Source organism: Oncorhynchus nerka, linkage group LG11, assembly GCF_034236695.1.
Source record: "Oncorhynchus nerka isolate Pitt River linkage group LG11, Oner_Uvic_2.0, whole genome shotgun sequence".
Classification (NCBI taxonomy): domain Eukaryota; kingdom Metazoa; phylum Chordata; class Actinopteri; order Salmoniformes; family Salmonidae; genus Oncorhynchus; species Oncorhynchus nerka.
This window is the reverse complement of record NC_088406.1, coordinates 3,253,804-3,273,803: the sequence shown is the minus strand read 5'-3', so window position 1 is coordinate 3,273,803 and position 20,000 is coordinate 3,253,804. Positions and strand designations below refer to the sequence as shown.

Below are 20,000 nucleotides of genomic sequence, written 5' to 3'. Positions count from 1 at the left end.
CAGATCCTCAAAAGGTTCTACAGCTGCACCATCGAGAGCATTCTGACCGGTTGCATCACCGCCTGGTATGGCAACTGCTCGGCATCTGACCATTTGGTGCTACAGAGGGTAGTGCGAATTTCCCAGTACATCACTGGGGCCAAGCTTCCTGAAAAGTTTGATTTGATTTGAGAATGTCGTAATTACCTACGATGACAATAATCGATGTTGCAGCTACTTGTCCGTTTTTATGCTAAGTTAGTGTGGGGCAGACATGGAGATTGAATGGGGTTGAATCACACTACAGCAGAATACCAAGAAGAGAGGTGGAGAAGGAGAAAAACAGGATGAGAAATAATCATGTGATATGGGACCTTGAAAGGCAGAGAGAGAGAGAGAGAGGGAGAAAGAGAGACAAAGACAGTACAGCCATATTTTAATACTTTATAAACCATTAAAGTCGTACGAAATGTGAAGCGAATCTGACGTATGGTTCAGGACAAGATGATATCTGACGTATGGTTCAGGACAAGATGATATCTGACGTATGGTTCAGGACAAGATGATATCTGACGTATGGTTCAGGACAAGATGATATCTGACGTATGGTTCAGGACAAGATGATATCTGACGTATGGTTCAGGACAAGATGATATATGACGTATGGTTCAGGACAAGATGATATCTGACGTATGGTTCAGGACAAGATGATATCTGACGTATGGTGCAGGACAAGATGATATCTGACGTATGGTTCAGGAGCAGAAGATGATATCTGACGTATGGTTCAGGACAAGATGATATCTGACATATGGTTCAGGAGGACAAGATGATATCTGACATATGGTTCAGGAGGAGGAGATGATATCTGACATATTGTTCAGGACAAGATGATATCTGACATATGGTTCAGGACAAGATGATATCTGACATATGGTTCAGGAGGAGATGATATCTGACATATGGTTCAGGAGGAGGATATGATATCTGACATATGGTTCAGGAGGAGGATATGATATCTGACATATGGTTCAGGAGAAGATGATATCTGACATATGGTTCAGGAGGAGGAGATGATATCTGACATATGGTTCAGGACAAGATGATATCTGACATATGGTTCAGGAGTAGATGATATCTGACATATGGTTCAGGAGGAGGAGATGATATCTTACATACGGTTCAGGAGGAGATGATATCTGACATACGGTTCAGGACAAGATGATATCTGACATATGGTTCAGGAGGAGGAGATGATATCTGACATATGGTTCAGGAGGACAAGATGATATCTGACATATGGTTCAGGAGTAGATGATATCTGACGTATGGTTCAGGACAAGATGATATCTGACGTATGGTTCAGGACAAGATGATATCTGACGTATGGTTCAGGACAAGATGATATCTGACGTATGGTTCAGGACAAGATGATATCTGACGTATGGTTCAGGACAAGATGATATCTGACGTATGGTTCAGGACAAGATGATATCTGACGTATGGTTCAGGACAAGATGATATCTGACGTATGGTTCAGGACAAGATGATATCTGACGTATGGTTCAGGACAAGATGATATCTGAGGTATGGTTCAGGACAAGATGATATCTGACGTATGGTTCAGGACAAGATGATAATTGACGTATGGTTCAGGACAAGATGATATCTGACGTATGGTTCAGGACAAGATGATATCTGACATATGGTTCAGGAGGAGATGATATCTGATCTACGGTTCAGGAGGAGATGATATCTGACCTACGGTTCAGGACAAGATGATATCTGACGTATGGTTCAGGACAAGATGATATCTGACGTATGGTTCAGGACAAGATGATATCTGACGTATGGTTCAGGACAAGATGATATCTGACGTATGGTTCAGGAGGAGAAGATGATATCTGACGTATGGTTCAGGACAAGATGATATCTGACGTATGGTTCAGGAGAAGGTGATATCTGACATATGGTTCAGGACAAGATGATATCTGACATATGGTTCAGGAGGAGATGATATCTGACATATGGTTCAGGAGGAGATGATATCTGACGTATGGTTCAGGACAAGATGATATCTGACATATGGTTCAGGAGGACAAGATGATATCTGACATATGGTTCAGGACAAGATGATATCTGACATATGGTTCAGGAGGAGATGATATATGACATATGGTTCAGGAGGAGGATATGATATCTGACATATGGTTCAGGAGGAGGATATGATATCTGACATATGGTTCAGGAGAAGATGATATCTGACATATGTTTCAGGAGGAGGAGATGATATCTGACATATGGTTCAGGACAAGATGATATCTGACATATGGTTCAGGAGGAGGAGATGATATCTGACATATGGTTCAGGAGGACAAGATGCTATCTGACATATGGTTCAGGAGGAGGAGATGATATCTGACACATGGTTCAGGAGGACAAGATGATATCTGACATATGGTTCAGGAGGAGGAGATGATATCTGACATATGGTTCAGGAGGACAAGATGATATCTGACATATGGTTCAGGAGGAGGAGATGATATCTGACGTATGGTTCAGGAGGAGGAGATGATATCTGACATATGGTTCAGGAGGAGGAGATGATATCTGACATATGGTTCAGGAGGAGGAGATGATATCTGACATATGGTTCAGGAGTAGATGATATCTGACATATGGTTCAGGAGTAGATGATATCTGACATATGGTTCAGGAGGAGATGATATCTGACATATGGTTCAGGAGGAGGAGATGATATCTGACATATGGTTCAGGACAAGATGATATCTGACGTATGGTTCAGGAGGAGAAGATGATATATTACGTATGGTTCAGGACAAGATGATATCTGACGTATGGTTCAGGAGGAGAAGGTGATATCTCACATATGGTTCAGGAGTAGATGATATCTGACATATGGTTCAGGAGGAGGAGATGATATCTGACATATGGTTCAGGAGGAGATGATATCTGACATATGGTTCAGGAGGAGATGATATCTGACATACGGTTCAGGAGGAGATGATATCTGACGTACGGTTCAGGAGGAGATGATATCTGACGTACGGTTCAGGAGGAGATGATTACAGATGATGTTGAGCTTCAGTGTTACATACGTACGTAAATAATGAGTTGATAATAGTTTTTATATGTTTTTATATCAACACCACGTTCAGGAAATACTCGTATGTTTTCAGGATGAGAAAAGAGCTACAGTACATACAAGGTCTCTTGGTCAAACGGTGGCGACAGATATGAGGGTTTAAGTGAGACTGCCTTAAAGAGCACCACCTGTAGGCTAATTGGTGACAGTATTTTAAGAGCACCACCTGTAGCGGCTAATTGGTGACAGTATTTTAAGAGCACCACCTGTAGCGGCTAATTGGTGACAGTATTTTAAGAGCACCACCTGTAGGCTAATTGGTGACAGTATTTTAAGAGCACCACCTGTAGGCTAATTGGTGACAGTATTTTAAGAGCACCACCTGTAGGCTAATTGGTGACAGTATTTTAAAAGCACCACCTGTAGGCTAATTGGTGACAGTATTTTAAAAGCACCACCTGTAGCGGCTAATTGGTGACAGTATTTTAAGAGCACCACCTGTAGGCTAATTGGTGACAGTATTTTAAGAGCACCACCTGTAGGCTAATTGGTGACATTATTTTAAGAGCACCACCTGTAGGCTAATTGGTGACAGTATTTTAAGAGCACCACCTGTAGCGGCTAATTGGTGACAGTATTTTAAGAGCACCACCTGTAGGCTAATTGGTGACAGTATTTTAAGAGCACCACCTGTAGGCTAATTGGTGACAGTATTTTAAAAGCACCACCTGTAGCGGCTAATTGGTGACAGTATTTTAAGAGCACCACCTGTAGGCTAATTGGTGACAGTATTTTAAGAGCACCACCTGTAGGCTAATTGGTGACAGTATTTTAAGAGCACCACCTGTAGGCTAATTGGTGACAGTATTTTAAGAGCACCACCTGTAGGCTAATTGGTGACAGTATTTTAAGAGCACCACCTGTAGGCTAATTGGTGACAGTATTTTAAAAGCACCACCTGTAGGCTAATTGGTGACAGTATTTCAAGAGCACCACCTGTAGCGGCTAATTGGTGACAGTATTTTAAGAGCACCACCTGTAGGCTAATTGGTGACAGTATTTTAAGAGCACCAATGGATATTATCGTTCACATAAAGTGTTTTGTGATGCAGAATATAGCTCTGATAAGCCAGTATTTGTAGCAATGATATATATAAGTAACGTCCAAAATAGCACCATATTCCCTATATAATGCACTACTTTGGTCTAAAGTAGTGCACTATTTAGGGAATAGGGTGCCTTTTGGGACAGAGGCATAATAAAAGAGCCCAATATGCTGTAGTAATGAGTTAGAAGAGGAGAATCCCCTGTTTTCTGATTGTGCTGCTGCTGGGGGATATGAGAATCGTCAGTCCAGGTGTACCAAATCAATCGTTGTAGCTGCTACGGTATCGTACCGCTTTACAATCTTTAAGTGTCCTTAGGATCACTGTAAACAATACTCTAGCTGGGGGAATATGGAACATCAGCCACAACAAACTCATCTGAGGGACTGCAGTTGAGAATCAGCTATGGAGAAATGTCTGTTGTACATCATCCCTGTCATTTGAATTAACAAACATGGTCTCTGTCAAATGAATGAACAAACAGACAAAAGAACAAAGACACAAAACTACTCTTCAAACTTCTATTGTCATCTTCTATTGTCTTCTTCTACAGAGCATTCAGAAAGTATTCAGACCCCTTCCCTTTTTCCACATTTTGTTACTTTACAGCCTTTTTCTAAAATGTGTTAAATATTTTTTTCCCTTATCAATCTACACACAATACCCCATAATGACATCACAATACCCCATAATGACATCACATTACCCCATAATGACATCACAATACTTCATAATGACATCACAATACCCCATAATGACATCACAATACCCCAGAATGACATCACAATACCCCAGAATGACATCACAATACCCCATAATGACATCACAATACCCCATAATGACATCACAATACTTCATAATGACATCACAATACCCCATAATGACATCACAATACCCCAGAATGACATCACAATACCCCAGAATGACATCACAATACCCCATAATGACATCACAATACTTCATAATGACAAAGCAAAAACAGGTAAAAAAAAAAAAATGAAATGAAATTAGTATTCAGACCCTATGAGACTGTAAATTGATCTCAGGTGCATCTTGTTTCCTTTGATCATCCTGGAGATGTTTCTGCAACTTGATTGGAATCCACCTGTGGTCAATCCAATTGATTGTGTGTAGATTGAATAGGAAAAAAAGTAATATTTAATCCATTTTCAGAATAAGGCTGTAACGTAGCAAAATGTGGAAAAAGTCAAGGAGTCTGATATTTTCGGAATGCACTGTATATATATATATATATTAAATGTATGTTCTCCTTCTATTGTCTCATATTGTCTCCTTCTATTGTCTCCTTCTATTGTCTCATATTGTCTCCTTCTATTGTCTCCTTCTATTGTCTCATATTGTCTCCTTCTATTGTCTCCTTCTATTGTCTCATATTGTCTCCTTCTATTGTCTCCTTCTATTGTCTCCTATGTTTTTCATTCTCTTCTTAGTTTTTCTTACCATCTGTCCATCCGTGTGTTTTGTTGTTAAACTTTGCTATAATTAGTTGATAGTCTGTGTCAACGTGTGCTCTGTGTCTGACGGTGTACTTGTATGTCTCTCTAACAGAGGGCTGCCCTAGTCTGTGTAACGGGAACGGCAGGTGCACCCTGGGTAATAACGGCTGGTACTGTGTGTGTCAGCTTGGCTGGAGAGGAACAGGATGTGACACGTCCATGGAGACGGCCTGCAGTGACAGAAAGGACAACGATGGAGGTAAATTGTAAACTAGATTTAGATTAATAACAATAAATACACTATAACACTATAGACTATACTATAACACCATAGACTAACACCAATCACTATACTATAACACCATAGACTATACTATAATACCATAGACTAACACCAATCACTATACTATAATACCATAGACTATAATATAATACCATAGACTATACTATAATACCATAGACTATACTATAATACCATAGACTAACACCAATCACTATACTATAATACCATAGACTATACTATAATACCATAGACTATACTATAACACCATAGACTATACTATAATACCATAGACTAACACCAATCACTATACTATAACACCATAGACTAACACCAATCACTATACTATAATACTATAGACTATACTATAACACCATAGACTAACACCAATCACTATACTATAATACCATAGACTAACACCAATCACTATACTATAATACTATAGACTATACTATAATACCATAGACTAACACCAATCACTATACTATAACACCATAGACTAACACCAATCCCTATACTATAATACCATAGACTAACACCAATCACTATACTATAATACCATAGACTATACTATAATACCATAGACTAACACCAATCCCTATACTATAACACCATAGACTAACACCAATGACTATACTATAATACCATAGACTAACACCAATCACTATACTATAATACCATAGACTAACACCAATCACTATACTATAACACCATAGACTAACACCAATCACTATACTATAATACCATAGACTATACTATAATACCATAGACTATACTATAACACCATAGACTATACTATAATACCATAGACTAACACCAATCACTATACTATAACACCATAGACTAACACCAATCACTATACTATAATACTATAGACTATACTATAACACCATAGACTAACACCAATCACTATACTATAATACCATAGACTAACACCAATCACTATACTATAATACTATAGACTATACTATAATACCATAGACTAACACCAATCACTATACTATAACACCATAGACTAACACCAATCCCTATACTATAATACCATAGACTAACACCAATCACTATACTATAATACCATAGACTATACTATAATACCATAGACTAACACCAATCCCTATACTATAACACCATAGACTAACACCAATGACTATACTATAATACCATAGACTAACACCAATCACTATACTATAATACCATAGACTAACACCAATCCCTATACTATAACACCATAGACTAACACCAATGACTATACTATAATACCATAGACTAACACCAATCCCTATACTATAACACCATAGACTAACACCAATGACTATACTATAATACCATAGACTAACACCAATCACTATACTATAACACCATAGACTAACACCAATGACTATACTATAATACCATAGACTAACACCAATCCCTATACTATAACACCATAGACTAACACCAATGACTATACTATAATACCATAGACTAACACCAATCACTATACTATAACACCATAGACTAACACCAATGACTATACTATAATACCATAGACTATACTATAATACCATAGACTATACTATAATACCATAGACTATACTATAATACCATAGACTATACTATAACACCATAGACTAACACCAATCACTATACTATAACACCATAGACTAACACCAATGACTATACTATAATACCATAGACTAACACCAATCACTATACTATAATACCATAGACTAACACCAATCACTATACTATAACACCATAGACTAACACCAATCACTATACTATAATACCATAGACTATACTATAATACCATAGACTATACTATAACACCATAGACTATACTATAACACCATAGACTATACTATAATACCATAGACTATACTATAACACCATAGACTAACACCAATCCCTATACTATAACACCATAGACTATACTATAATACCATAGACTAACACCAATCCCTATACTATAACACCATAGACTAACTCCTACTATTAGCACCCAGTGTCCACTTTTTATTTATTTTTTCTCCCCAATTTCGTGGTATCCATTTGGTAGTAGTTACAGTCTTGTCTCAACTCCCGTATGGACTCGGGAGAGGCGAAGGTCGAGAGCCATGCGTCCTCCGAAACACGACCCTTTCCAAGCCGCACTGCTTCTTGACACAGCGCCCATCCAACCCGGAAGCCAGCAGCACCAATGTGTCGGACCCTCGCTGACCCGGCACGATGCTAGGCCAATTGTGCGCCGCCCCACGGTATCTCCACTGGTACTGTAGAACAATAACAACCAGTCTATCTACTGTGAGTTGGAACTGGATGTCGACCCAGACCTCCGAAAGCCTCCAGACAGGCCTGTACACTTAGAACCTGGCTTCTTAGAAAACAAAGAACAGCGACACGCTGTCCTGGTGAGAATTAGTAGTGGGCTGTGAGTTGATACGTAGTTACACGTACACAGGAAGCTGTGTTAGAGCCCAGAGTGGGCATGTCTGAGCCCCAGGGTGTCAAACCCCACCGGGCTCTGAACCCCCCCCCCAGTACAGACATCTTTGCTAGGCCCCATCGGGCCCTCTAATCATCCCAGGGCATAGCCAGGCACACCTCACAACCAGCAGGAGAACCAAGGCCTTCGGGAGAACACGTTGGAGACGTGCCCTGATTCCACCAGCCATGTAATGACCCAGATACAACCCTGATTCCACCAGCCATGTAATGACCCAGATACAACCCTGATTCCACCAGCCATGTAATGACCCAGATACAACCCTGATTTAGCCATGTAATGACCCAGATACAGCCCTGATTTAGCCATGTAATGACCCAGATACAACCCTGATTCCACCAGCCATGTAATGACCCAGATACAGCCCTGATTCCACCAGCCATGTAATGACCCAGATACAACCCTGAATCCACCAGCCATGTAATGACCCAGATACAGCCCTGATTTAGCCATGTAATGACCCAGATACAACCCTGATTTAGCCATGTAATGACCCAGATACAGCCCTGATTTAGCCATGTAATGACCCAGATACAACCCTGATTTAGCGATGTAATGACCCAGATACAACCCTGATTTAGCCATGTAATGACCCAGATACAGCCCTGATTTAGCCATGTAATGACCCAGATACAACCCTGATTTAGCGATGTAATGACCCAGATACAACCCTGATTTAGCCATGTAATGACCCAGATACAGCCCTGATTTAGCCATGTAATGACCCAGATACAACCCTGCTTTAGCCATGTAATGACCCAGATACAACCCTGAATCCACCAGCCATGTAATGACCCAGATACAACCCTGAATCCACCAACCATGTAATGACCCAGATACAACCCTGATTTAGCCATGTAATGACCCAGATACAACCCTGATTTAGCCATGTAATGACCCAGATACAACCCTGATTTAGCCATGTAATGACCCAGATACAACCCTGATTTAGCCATGTAATGACCCAGATACAACCCTGATTTAGCCATGTAATGACCCAAATACAACCCTGATTCCACCAGCCATGTAATGACCCAGATACAGCCCTGATTTAGCCATGTAATGACCCAGATACAACCCTGATTTAGCCATGTAATGACCCAGATACAACCCTGATTCCACCAGCCATGTAATGACCCAGATACAACCCTGCTTTAGCCAGCCGTGTTATTATAACCCAGACACTCTACAACTGCAGAGAAATGCAGTCCTGTGTGTGACTCAGTTGGTAGATTATGGTGTTTGCATTGCCAAGGTTTGTGGATTTGATTCCCACTGGAGCCATCGATATGAAAACCCCTATGACTGTTAGTCACTTTGGATAAAACTGATGTTGTCTAGGATATATACACTAGTTTCTACCTATAACACTGCATGGGCCCTGCATGACTATCATGCCCAAGGCCGTACCCACTGGCTCAATGGCAGAAAAGAGAGGGCTGTAATACCAGTCTAGCTACCAGGGAATTGAGCCAGGCAGACAGGAAGTGAGGAAGAAGGTATTATTATTTGTATCTGGCTAAGATATAGGTATGGGGGGATAGGAGCTCCTGGAAGTGGAGAGCAACAGAGTGTTGATGACCTAGTTAACATGAAGTAAACTACAGAGCTAACACACAGACAGGAAGTAAACTACAGAGCTAACACACAGACAGGAAGTAAACTACAGAGCTAACACACAGACAGGAAGTAAACTACAGAGCTAACACACAGACAGGAAGTAAAGTGCAGCGCTAACACACAGACAGTAAGTAAACTACAGAGCTAACACACAGACAGGAAGTAAATTGCAGCGCTAACACACAGACAGGAAGTAAAATCCAGTGCTAACACACAGACAGGAAGTAAAGTGCAGAGCTAACACACAGACAGGAAGTAAACTACAGAGCTAACACACAGACAGGAAGTAAAGTGCAGCGCTAACACACAGACAGGAAGTAAACTACAGAGCTAACACACAGACAGGAAGTAAAGTGCAGAGCTAACACACAGACAGGAAGTAAACTACAGAGCTAACACACAGACAGGAAGTAAACTACAGAGCTAACACACAGACAGGAAGTAAATGCAGCGCTAACACACAGACAGGAAGTAAACTACAGAGCTAACACACAGACAGGAAGTAAAGTGCAGCGCTAACACACAGACAGTAAGTAAACTACAGAGCTAACACACAGACAGGAAGTAAATTGCAGCGCTAACACACAGACAGGAAGTAAAATCCAGTGCTAACACACAGACAGGAAGTAAAGTGCAGAGCTAACACACAGACAGGAAGTAAACTACAGAGCTAACACACAGACAGGAAGTAAAGTGCAGAGCTAACACACAGACAGGAAGTAAAGTGCAGAGCTAACACACAGACAGGAAGTAAATTGCAGCGCTAACACACAGACAGGAAGTAAAGTGCAGAGCTAACACACAGACAGGAAGTAAAGTGCAGCGCTAACACACAGACATTAAGTAAACTACAGAGCTAACACACAGACAGGAAGTAAATGCAGCGCTAACACACAGACAGGAAGTAAATACAGCGCTAACACACAGACAGGAAGTAAATTGCAGCGCTAACACACAGACAGGAAGTAAATGCAGCGCTAACACACAGACAGGAAGTAAAGTGCAGAGCTAACACACAGACAGGAAGTAAATTGCAGCGCTAACACACAGACAGGAAGTATAATCCAGCGCTAACACACAGACAGGAAGTAAATGCAGCGCTAACACACAGACAGGAAGTAAACTACAGAGCTAACACACAGACAGGAAGTAAAGTGCAGCGCTAACACACAGACATTAAGTAAACTACAGAGCTAACACACAGACAGGAAGTAAAGTGCAGCGCTAACACACAGACATTAAGTAAACTACAGAGCTAACACACAGACAGGAAGTAAATGCAGCGCTAACACACAGACAGGAAGTAAATGCAGCGCTAACACACAGACAGGAAGTAAATTGCAGCGCTAACACACAGACAGGAAGTAAAGTGCAGCGCTAACACACAGACAGGAAGTAAAGTGCAGCGCTAACACACAGACAGGAAGTAAAATCCAGCGCTAATACACAGACAGGAAGTAAATTGCAGCGCTAACACACAGACAGGAAGTAAAATCCAGTGCTAACACACAGACAGGAAGTAAATTGCAGCGCTAACACACAGACAGGAAGTAAAATCCAGCGCTAACACACAGACAGGAAGTAAATTGCAGCGCTAACACACAGACAGGAAGTAAAGTGCAGAGCTAACACACAGACAGGAAGTAAATTGCAGCGCTAACACACAGACAGGAAGTAAATTGCAGCGCTAACACACAGACAGGAAGTAAATTGCAGCGCTAACACACAGACAGGAAGTAAATTGCAGCGCTAACACACAGACAGGAAGTAAAGTGCAGAGCTAACACACAGACAGGAAGTAAATTGCAGCGCTAACACACAGACAGGAAGTAAATTGCAGCGCTAACACACAGACAGGAAGTAAATTGCAGCGCTAACACACATCAGCAGGTTCTGGAGTGGTGAATCATTACAGACCTTAATTACAGCGGGAAGTCAGCTGTGGGCGGGAGGTGCTAAAGGATAGCTGCACTTCCTGGTTTTAGATTTGGTTCATTAAGAAATGCTATCAGCCGTGACTGAATTCAGATGTTGTTTGCGAGTGTGGTTTGATGTGAGTGTCTCTGTGTGTGTGTGTGTGTGTGTTCGCAAGGTGGGAAGATTAAGCCAAATTATTTCACGAATTAAATCAAATCAAATGTATTTGTCACATTCTTCATAAACAACATATGTGGACTAACAGTGAAATGCTTTACTTACAGGCCCTTCCCAACAATAAAGAGATTTAAATCATTGGAAATAATAGAACAATAACATAACGAGGAATAAATACCCGTTGATGATAACTTGGTTATAAACCTGGGGTACCAGTACCACGTTGATGATAACTTGGTTATAAACCTGGGGTACCAGTACCACGTTGATGATAACTTGGTTATAAACCAGGGGTACCAGTACCACGTTGATGATAACTTGGTTATATACCTGGGGTACCAGGTTCTATCATACAGCCTCTACCCCTCTACCACTTAGTCTCTATCAGACAGCCTCTACCCCTCTACCACTCAGTCTCTATCAGACAGCCTCTACCACTCTACCACTTAGTCTCTATCAGACAGCCTCTACCACTCTACCACTTAGTCTCTATCAGACAGCCTCTACCACTCTACCACTTAGTCTCTATCAGACAGCCTTTACCCCTCTACCACTCAGCCTCTATCAGACAGCCTCTACCCCTCAGTCAGCCTCTACCACTCAGATAGCCTCTACCCCTGCTCACTCTCGCTATGAAAGCCTGTGGAAGTTGTTGTCAGAAAGAGCCAAAGGAGGATTGAGGATATCCATGTTGTTAGGAGGTGTCGAGTTGTAGAGATGTGATGGGGGATAACATTGACCACTGGGATTACACAGTGACTATGAATCGTTTCAATAAGATGTGATTGTAAGTACATGTAGGTGCTGAAGTCGTTTTTAAAAAGGGTGTGTATTTGCTTATGCCTGCCTGTCTATGTTCCCCCTCCAGATGGTTTGGTGGACTGTATGGACCCTGACTGTTGCTTGCAGGCGTCGTGCCACACCACGGGTCTATGTGTAGGCTCTCCAGACCCCCTGGACATCATCCAGGAGACACAGCTCTCCTCCACCCAGAACAATCTGCAGTCCTTCTACGACCGTGTCCGCTTCCTGGTGGGACGGGACAGCACACACGTCATCCCCGGGGCGAACCTCTTTGACGGCAGGTGAGTCAACGTGGTCTCGTTCATTAAATTAACTCACCGGATACAACAGGTGTTAGACCTTACCGTAAAATGCTTACAAGCTTTTAAACAGCAATGCAATTTTTTTTTAAATAGAGTTAAGAAAATATTTGCTAAGTGAACTAAAGTAAAAAAAAAATGTAATAAATAGTGAGACAATAAGATTACATAACAATAAGAGGCTATTTACAGGAGGTACCGATACCGAGTCAATGTGCAGAGGGCACAGGTTAGTCCAGGTCATTTGTACATGTAGGTAGAGGTAAAGTGCCTATGCATAGATAATAAACAGCGAGTAGCAGCAGTGTAAAAACAGGGGGGGGGTCAATGTGAATCGTTTGGGTGGCCATTTGATTAATTGTTCAGCAGTCTTATGGCTTGGGGGTAGAAGCTGTTAAGAAGCCTTTTGGCTTGGAACTCCGGTACCTCTTGCTGTGCGGTAGCAGAGAGAACAGTTTATGACTTGGGTGACTTTGACAATTTTTGGGGGTTTTGGATTTTTCTAGTATAGAGGTCCTGGATGACCGGAAGCTTGGCCCCAGTGATGTATTGAGCCGTACGCACTACCCTCTGTAGTGTCCTTACAGTCGGATACCAAACAGTTGCCATACTAGGCGGTGTTACAACCGGTCAGAATGCTCTCGATGGTGCTGCTGTGGAACTTTGAGGATCCTGGGACCCATGCCAAATCTTTTCAGTCTCCTGAGGGAGAAAAGCTTATGTCGTGCCCTCTTCACAACTGTCTTGGTGTGTTTGGACCGTGATAGTTTGTTGGTGATGTGGACACCAAGGAACTTGAAACTTTTGACCTGCTTCACTACAGCCCCGTTGATATTAATGGGGGCTTGTTCAGCCCTCCGTTTCTTATAGTCCACGATCAGTTCCTTTGTCTTGCTCACATTGAGGGAGAGGTTGTTGTCCTGGCACCACACGTTCAGTTCTCTGACCTTCTCCCTATAGGCTGTCTCATCGTTGTCGATGATCAGGCCTACCACTGTTATGTTGTCAGCAAACTAAATGATGGTGTTGGAGTCGTGCTTGGCCACGCAGTCGTAGGTGAACAGGGAGTACAGGAGGGGACTGAGCACGCACCCCTGGGGAGCTCCAGTGTTGAGGATCAGCGTGGCAGATGTGTTGCTACCTACCCTTACCACCTGGGGGCGGCCTGTCAGGAAGACCAGGATCCAGTTGCAGAGGGAGGTGTTTAGTCCCAGAGTTCTTAGCTTAGTGATGAGCTTCGTGGGCACTATGGTGTTGAGCGCTGAGCTGTAGTCAATGAACAGCATTCTCACATAGGTGTTCCTTTTGTCCAGGTGTGAAAGGGCAGTGTGGAGTGCAATTGAGGCGGTATGGGGCGGTATGCAAATTGGAGTGGGTCTAGGGTTTCCGGGATGATGATATGAGCCATGCCTTTCAAAGCACTTCATGGCTATCGACGTGAGTGCTAGTCATTTAAGAAGGGTACCTTCATATCCTTTGGCACGGACTATGGTGGTCTGCTTGAAACATGTAGGTATTACAGACTTGGTCAGGGAGGTTGAAAATGACAGGAAAGACACTTGACAGTTGGTCTGCGAATGCTCTGAGTACCCGTCCTGGTAATCTGTCTGGCCCTGCGGCCTTGTGAATGTTGACCTGTTTAAAGGTCTTGCTCACATCGGCTACGGAAAGTGTGATCGAGAACAGCTGGTATTCTCATGATTGCTTCAGTGTTGTTTGCCTCGAAGCCAGTATAAAAGGCATCTAACTCGTCTGGTAGGGTTGCGTCACTAGGCAGCTCGCGTCTGGGTTTCTCTTTGTAGTCAGTAATAGTTTGCAAGCCCTTCCACATCCAACGAGCACCAGAGTCGGTGTAGTAGGATTCAATCTTAGTCCTGTATTGACACTTTGTCTGTTTGATGGTTCGTCTGAGGGCTTAACGGGATTTCTTATAAGCGTACAGATTAGTGTAACGCTCCTTAAGAGCGGCAGCTCTAGCCTTTAGCTCGATGTGGATGTTGCCTGTAATCCATGGCTTCTAGTTGGGATGTGTACGTACGGTCGCTATGGGGACGACGTCGTCAATGCACTTATTGATAAAGCCGGTGACTGATGTGATGTACTCCTCAATGCCATTGTATGGATCCCGGAACATGTTCCAGTCTGTTCTAGCAAAACAGTCCTGTAGCTTAGCATCTGCTTCATCTGAACACTTCCATATTGAGCGAGTCACTGGTGCTTCCTGCTTTAGTTTTTGCTTGTAAGCAGGAATCAGGAGGATAGAGTGTCGTGTTTTGGGGGACGCACGGCTCTCCATGTTTTCCTCTCCTGAGTCCGTACGGGATTTGCAGCGATGAGACAAGACTGTAACTACCAATTGGATTCCACGAAATTGGGGTGAAAACATAGTTTAAAAAAAAAAACAGCAAAAAAAACAGACTGATACTGTGAGGGACTGACTACCTGAACTTGTCCAATAAGAAACATTTAAGGGGATAGTCAAAGTGTCTAATGTCTCTAATCTATCTCGAATGACACCCTTTTCCCTTTAAATGCACTACTTGTCCAAAATGTCACACCGACCAGTAGCAGGTTTTGGGGAGGGGGACTATGTCCATCTAGAGCAGGACTAGGCTTGAGGAACACTGGTACAGACAATATCCTACCATGAATCATGATATCAATTAGCATGTTTTTATCTGTCGTTAAATCCCTCTGAATCTTTATGCTATTATGGGTCCAAATCAGGAGTATTTTTCATCATTTTTAGCAGGAAATCATTTGAGATTAATAAACTATTGTTTGATGGGAGAGATCTGGCCAAGACAGCTGCTCTATACGGCCTAGTTAGTGAGGGAAGTAAATGGAAAGAGAGCACAGGAGCACTCCCACTCAGCCACAGCAGCCATCTCATATTCACAGGAGCACTCCCACTCAGCCGTAGCCGCCATCTCATATTCACAGGAGCACTCCCACTCAGCAACAGCAGCCATATCATATTCACAGGAGCACAGGAGCACTCCCACTTAGCCACAGCAGCCATCTCATATTCACAGGAGCACTCCCACTCAGCCACAGCAGCCATCTCATATTCACAGGAGCACTCCCACTCAGCCACGGCAGCCATATCATATTCACAGGAGCACTCCCACTCAGCCACAGCAACCATCTCATATTCACAGGAGCACTCCCACTCAGCCACAGCAGCCATCTCATATTCACAGGAGCACTCCCACTCAGCCGTAGCAGCCATCTCATATTCACAGGAGCACTCCCACTCAGCCACAGCAGCCATCTCATATTCACAGGAGCACTCCCACTCAGCCGTAGCCGCCATCTCATATTCACAGGAGCACTCCCACTCAGCCACATCAGCCATCTCATATTCACAGGAGCACTCCCACTCAGCCACAGCAGCCATCTCATATTCACAGGAGCACTCCCACTCAGCCGTAGCAGCCATCTCATATTCACAGGAGCACTCCCACTCAGCCACAGCAGCCATCTCATATTCACAGGAGCACTCCCACTCAGCCACATCAGCCATCTCATATTCACAGGAACACTCCCACTCAGCCACATCAGCCATCTCATATTCACAGGAGCACTCCCACTCAGCAACAGCAGCCATATCATATTCACAGGAGCACAGGAGCACTCCCACTTAGCCACAGCAGCCATCTCATATTCACAGGAGCACTCCCACTTAGCCACAGCAGCCATCTCATATTCACAGGAACACTCCCACTTAGCCGTAGCAGCCATCTCATATTCACAGGAGCACTCCCACTCAGCCACAGCAGCCATCTCATATTCACAGGAGCACTCCCACTCAGCAACAGCAGCCATATCATATTCACAGGAGCACAGGAGCACTCCCACTTAGCCACAGCAGCCATCTCATATTCACAGGAGCACTCCCACTCAGCCACAGCAGCCATCTCATATTCACAGGAACACTTCCACTTAGCCGTAGCAGCTATCTCATATTCACAGGAGCACTCCCACTCAGCCACAGCAGCCATCTCAAATTCATAGGAGCACTCCCACTCAGCCACATCAGCCATCTCATATTCTCATATTCACAGGAGCACTCCCACTTAGCCACATCATCCATCTCATATTCACAGGAGCACTCCCACTCAGCCACAGCAGCCATCTCATATTCACAGGAGCACTCCCACTCAGCCGTAGCCGCCATCTCATATTCACAGGAGCACTCCCACTCAGCCACAGCAGCCATCTCATATTCACAGGAGCACTCCCACTCAGCCACAGCAGCCATCTCATATTCACAGGAGCACTCCCACTCAGCCACAGCAGCCATCTCATATTCACAGGAGCACTCCCACTCAGCCACAGCAGCCATCTCATATTCACAGGAGCACTCCCACTCAGCCGTAGCCGCCATCTCATATTCACAGGAGCACTCCCACTCAGCCGTAGCAGCCATCTCATATTCACAGGAGCACTCCCACTCAGCCGTAGCAGCCATCTCATATTCACAGGAGCACTCCCACTCAGCCACAGCAGCCATCTCATATTCACAGGAGCACTCCCACTCAGCCGTAGCCGCCATCTCATATTCACAGGAGCACTCCCACTCAGCCGTAGCAGCCATCTCATATTCACAGGAGCACTCCCACTCAGCCGTAGCCGCCATCTCATATTCACAGGAGCACTCCCACTCAGCCACATCAGCCATCTCATATTCTCATATTCACAGGAGCACTCCCACTCAGCCACAGCAGCCATCTCATATTCACAGGAGCACTCCCACTCAGCCACAGCAGCCATCTCATATTCACAGGAGCACTCCCACTCAGCCACAGCAGCCATCTCATATTCACAGGAGCACTCCCACTCAGCCACAGCAGCCATCTCATATTCACAGGAGCACTCCCACTCAACCACAGCAGCCATCTCATATTCACAGGAGCACTCCCACTCAGCCACAGCAGCCATCTCATATTCACAGGAGCACTCCCACTCAGCCGTAGCCGCCATCTCATATTCACAGGAGCACTCCCACTCAGCCGTAGCAGCCATCTCATATTCACAGGAGCACTCCCACTCAGCCGTAGCCGCCATCTCATATTCACAGGAGCACTCCCACTCAGCCACAGCAGCCATCTCATATTCACAGGAGCACTCCCACTCAGCCACAGCAGCCATCTCATATTCACAGGAGCACTCCCACTCAGCCACAGCAGCCATCTCATATTCACAGGAGCACTCCCACTCAGCCACAGCAGCCATCTCATATTCACAGGAGCACTCCCACTCAGCCGTAGCCGCCATCTCATATTCACAGGAGCACTCCCACTCAGCCGTAGCAGCCATCTCATTTTCACAGGAGCACTCCCACTCAGCCGTAGCAGCCATCTCATATTCACAGGAGCACTCCCACTCAGCCACAGCAGCCATCTCATATTCACAGGAGCACTCCCACTCAGCCGTAGCCGCCATCTCATATTCACAGGAGCACTCCCACTCAGCCGTAGCAGCCATCTCATATTCACAGGAGCACTCCCACTCAGCCGTAGCAGCCATCTCATATTCACAGGAGCACTCCCACTCAGCCACATCAGCCATCTCATATTCACAGGAGCACTCCCACTCAGCCACATCAGCCATCTCATATTCACAGGAGCACTCCCACTCAGCCACAGCAGCCATCTCATATTCACAGGAGCACTCCCACTCAGCCACATCAGCCATCTCATATTCACAGGAACACTCCCACTCAGCCACATCAGCCATCTCATATTCACAGGAGCACTCCCACTCAGCAACAGCAGCCATATCATATTCACAGGAGCACAGGAGCACTCCCACTTAGCCACAGCAGCCATCTCATATTCACAGGAACACTCCCACTTAGCCGTAGCAGCCATCTCATATTCACAGGAGCACTCCCACTCAGCCACAGCAGCCATCTCATATTCACAGGAGCACGCCCACTCAGCCACATCAGCCATCTCATATTCTCATATTCACAGGAGCACTCCCACTCAGCCACAGCAGCCATCTCATATTCACAGGAGCACTCCCACTCAGCCACATCAGCCATCTCATATTCACAGGAGCACTCCCACTTAGCCACATCATCCATCTCATATTCACAGGAGCACTCCCACTCAGCCGTAGCCGCCATCTCATATTCACAGGAGCACTCCCACTCAACCGTAGCATCCATCTCATATTCACAGGAGCACTCCCACTCAGCCACAGCAGCCATCTCATATTCACAGGAGCACTCCCACTCAGCCACATCAGCCATCTCATATTCACAGGAACACTCCCACTCAGCCACATCAGCCATCTCATATTCACAGGAGCACTCCCACTCAGCAACAGCAGCCATATCATATTCACAGGAGCACAGGAGCACTCCCACTTAGCCACAGCAGCCATCTCATATTCACAGGAGCACTCCCACTTAGCCACAGCAGCCATCTCATATTCACAGGAACACTCCCACTTAGCCGTAGCAGCCATCTCATATTCACAGGAGCACTCCCACTCAGCCACAGCAGCCATCTCATATTCACAGGAGCACTCCCACTCAGCCACATCAGCCATCTCATATTCTCATATTCACAGGAGCACTCCCACTCAGCCACAGCAGCCATCTCATATTCACAGGAGCACTCCCACTCAGCCACAGCAGCCATCTCATATTCACAGGAGCACTCCCACTCAGCAACAGCAGCCATATCATATTCACAGGAGCACAGGAGCACTCCCACTTAGCCACAGCAGCCATCTCATATTCACAGGAGCACTCT

At 44.3% G+C, this 20,000-nt stretch overlaps 1 protein-coding gene across 1 annotated transcript in view; it reads left to right on the top strand.

The window, feature by feature from the left end:
- Positions 1 to 20,000, top strand: part of tenm4 (teneurin transmembrane protein 4) — a 377,083-nt gene that overhangs the window by 113,751 nt on the left and 243,332 nt on the right. Inside the window, exons 7-8 of the mRNA XM_065024153.1 lie at positions 5,761 to 5,907; positions 12,996 to 13,212. Coding sequence (XP_064880225.1) covers positions 5,761 to 5,907; positions 12,996 to 13,212 — 364 coding nt within the window. The remainder of the gene's footprint in view (positions 1 to 5,760; positions 5,908 to 12,995; positions 13,213 to 20,000) is intronic.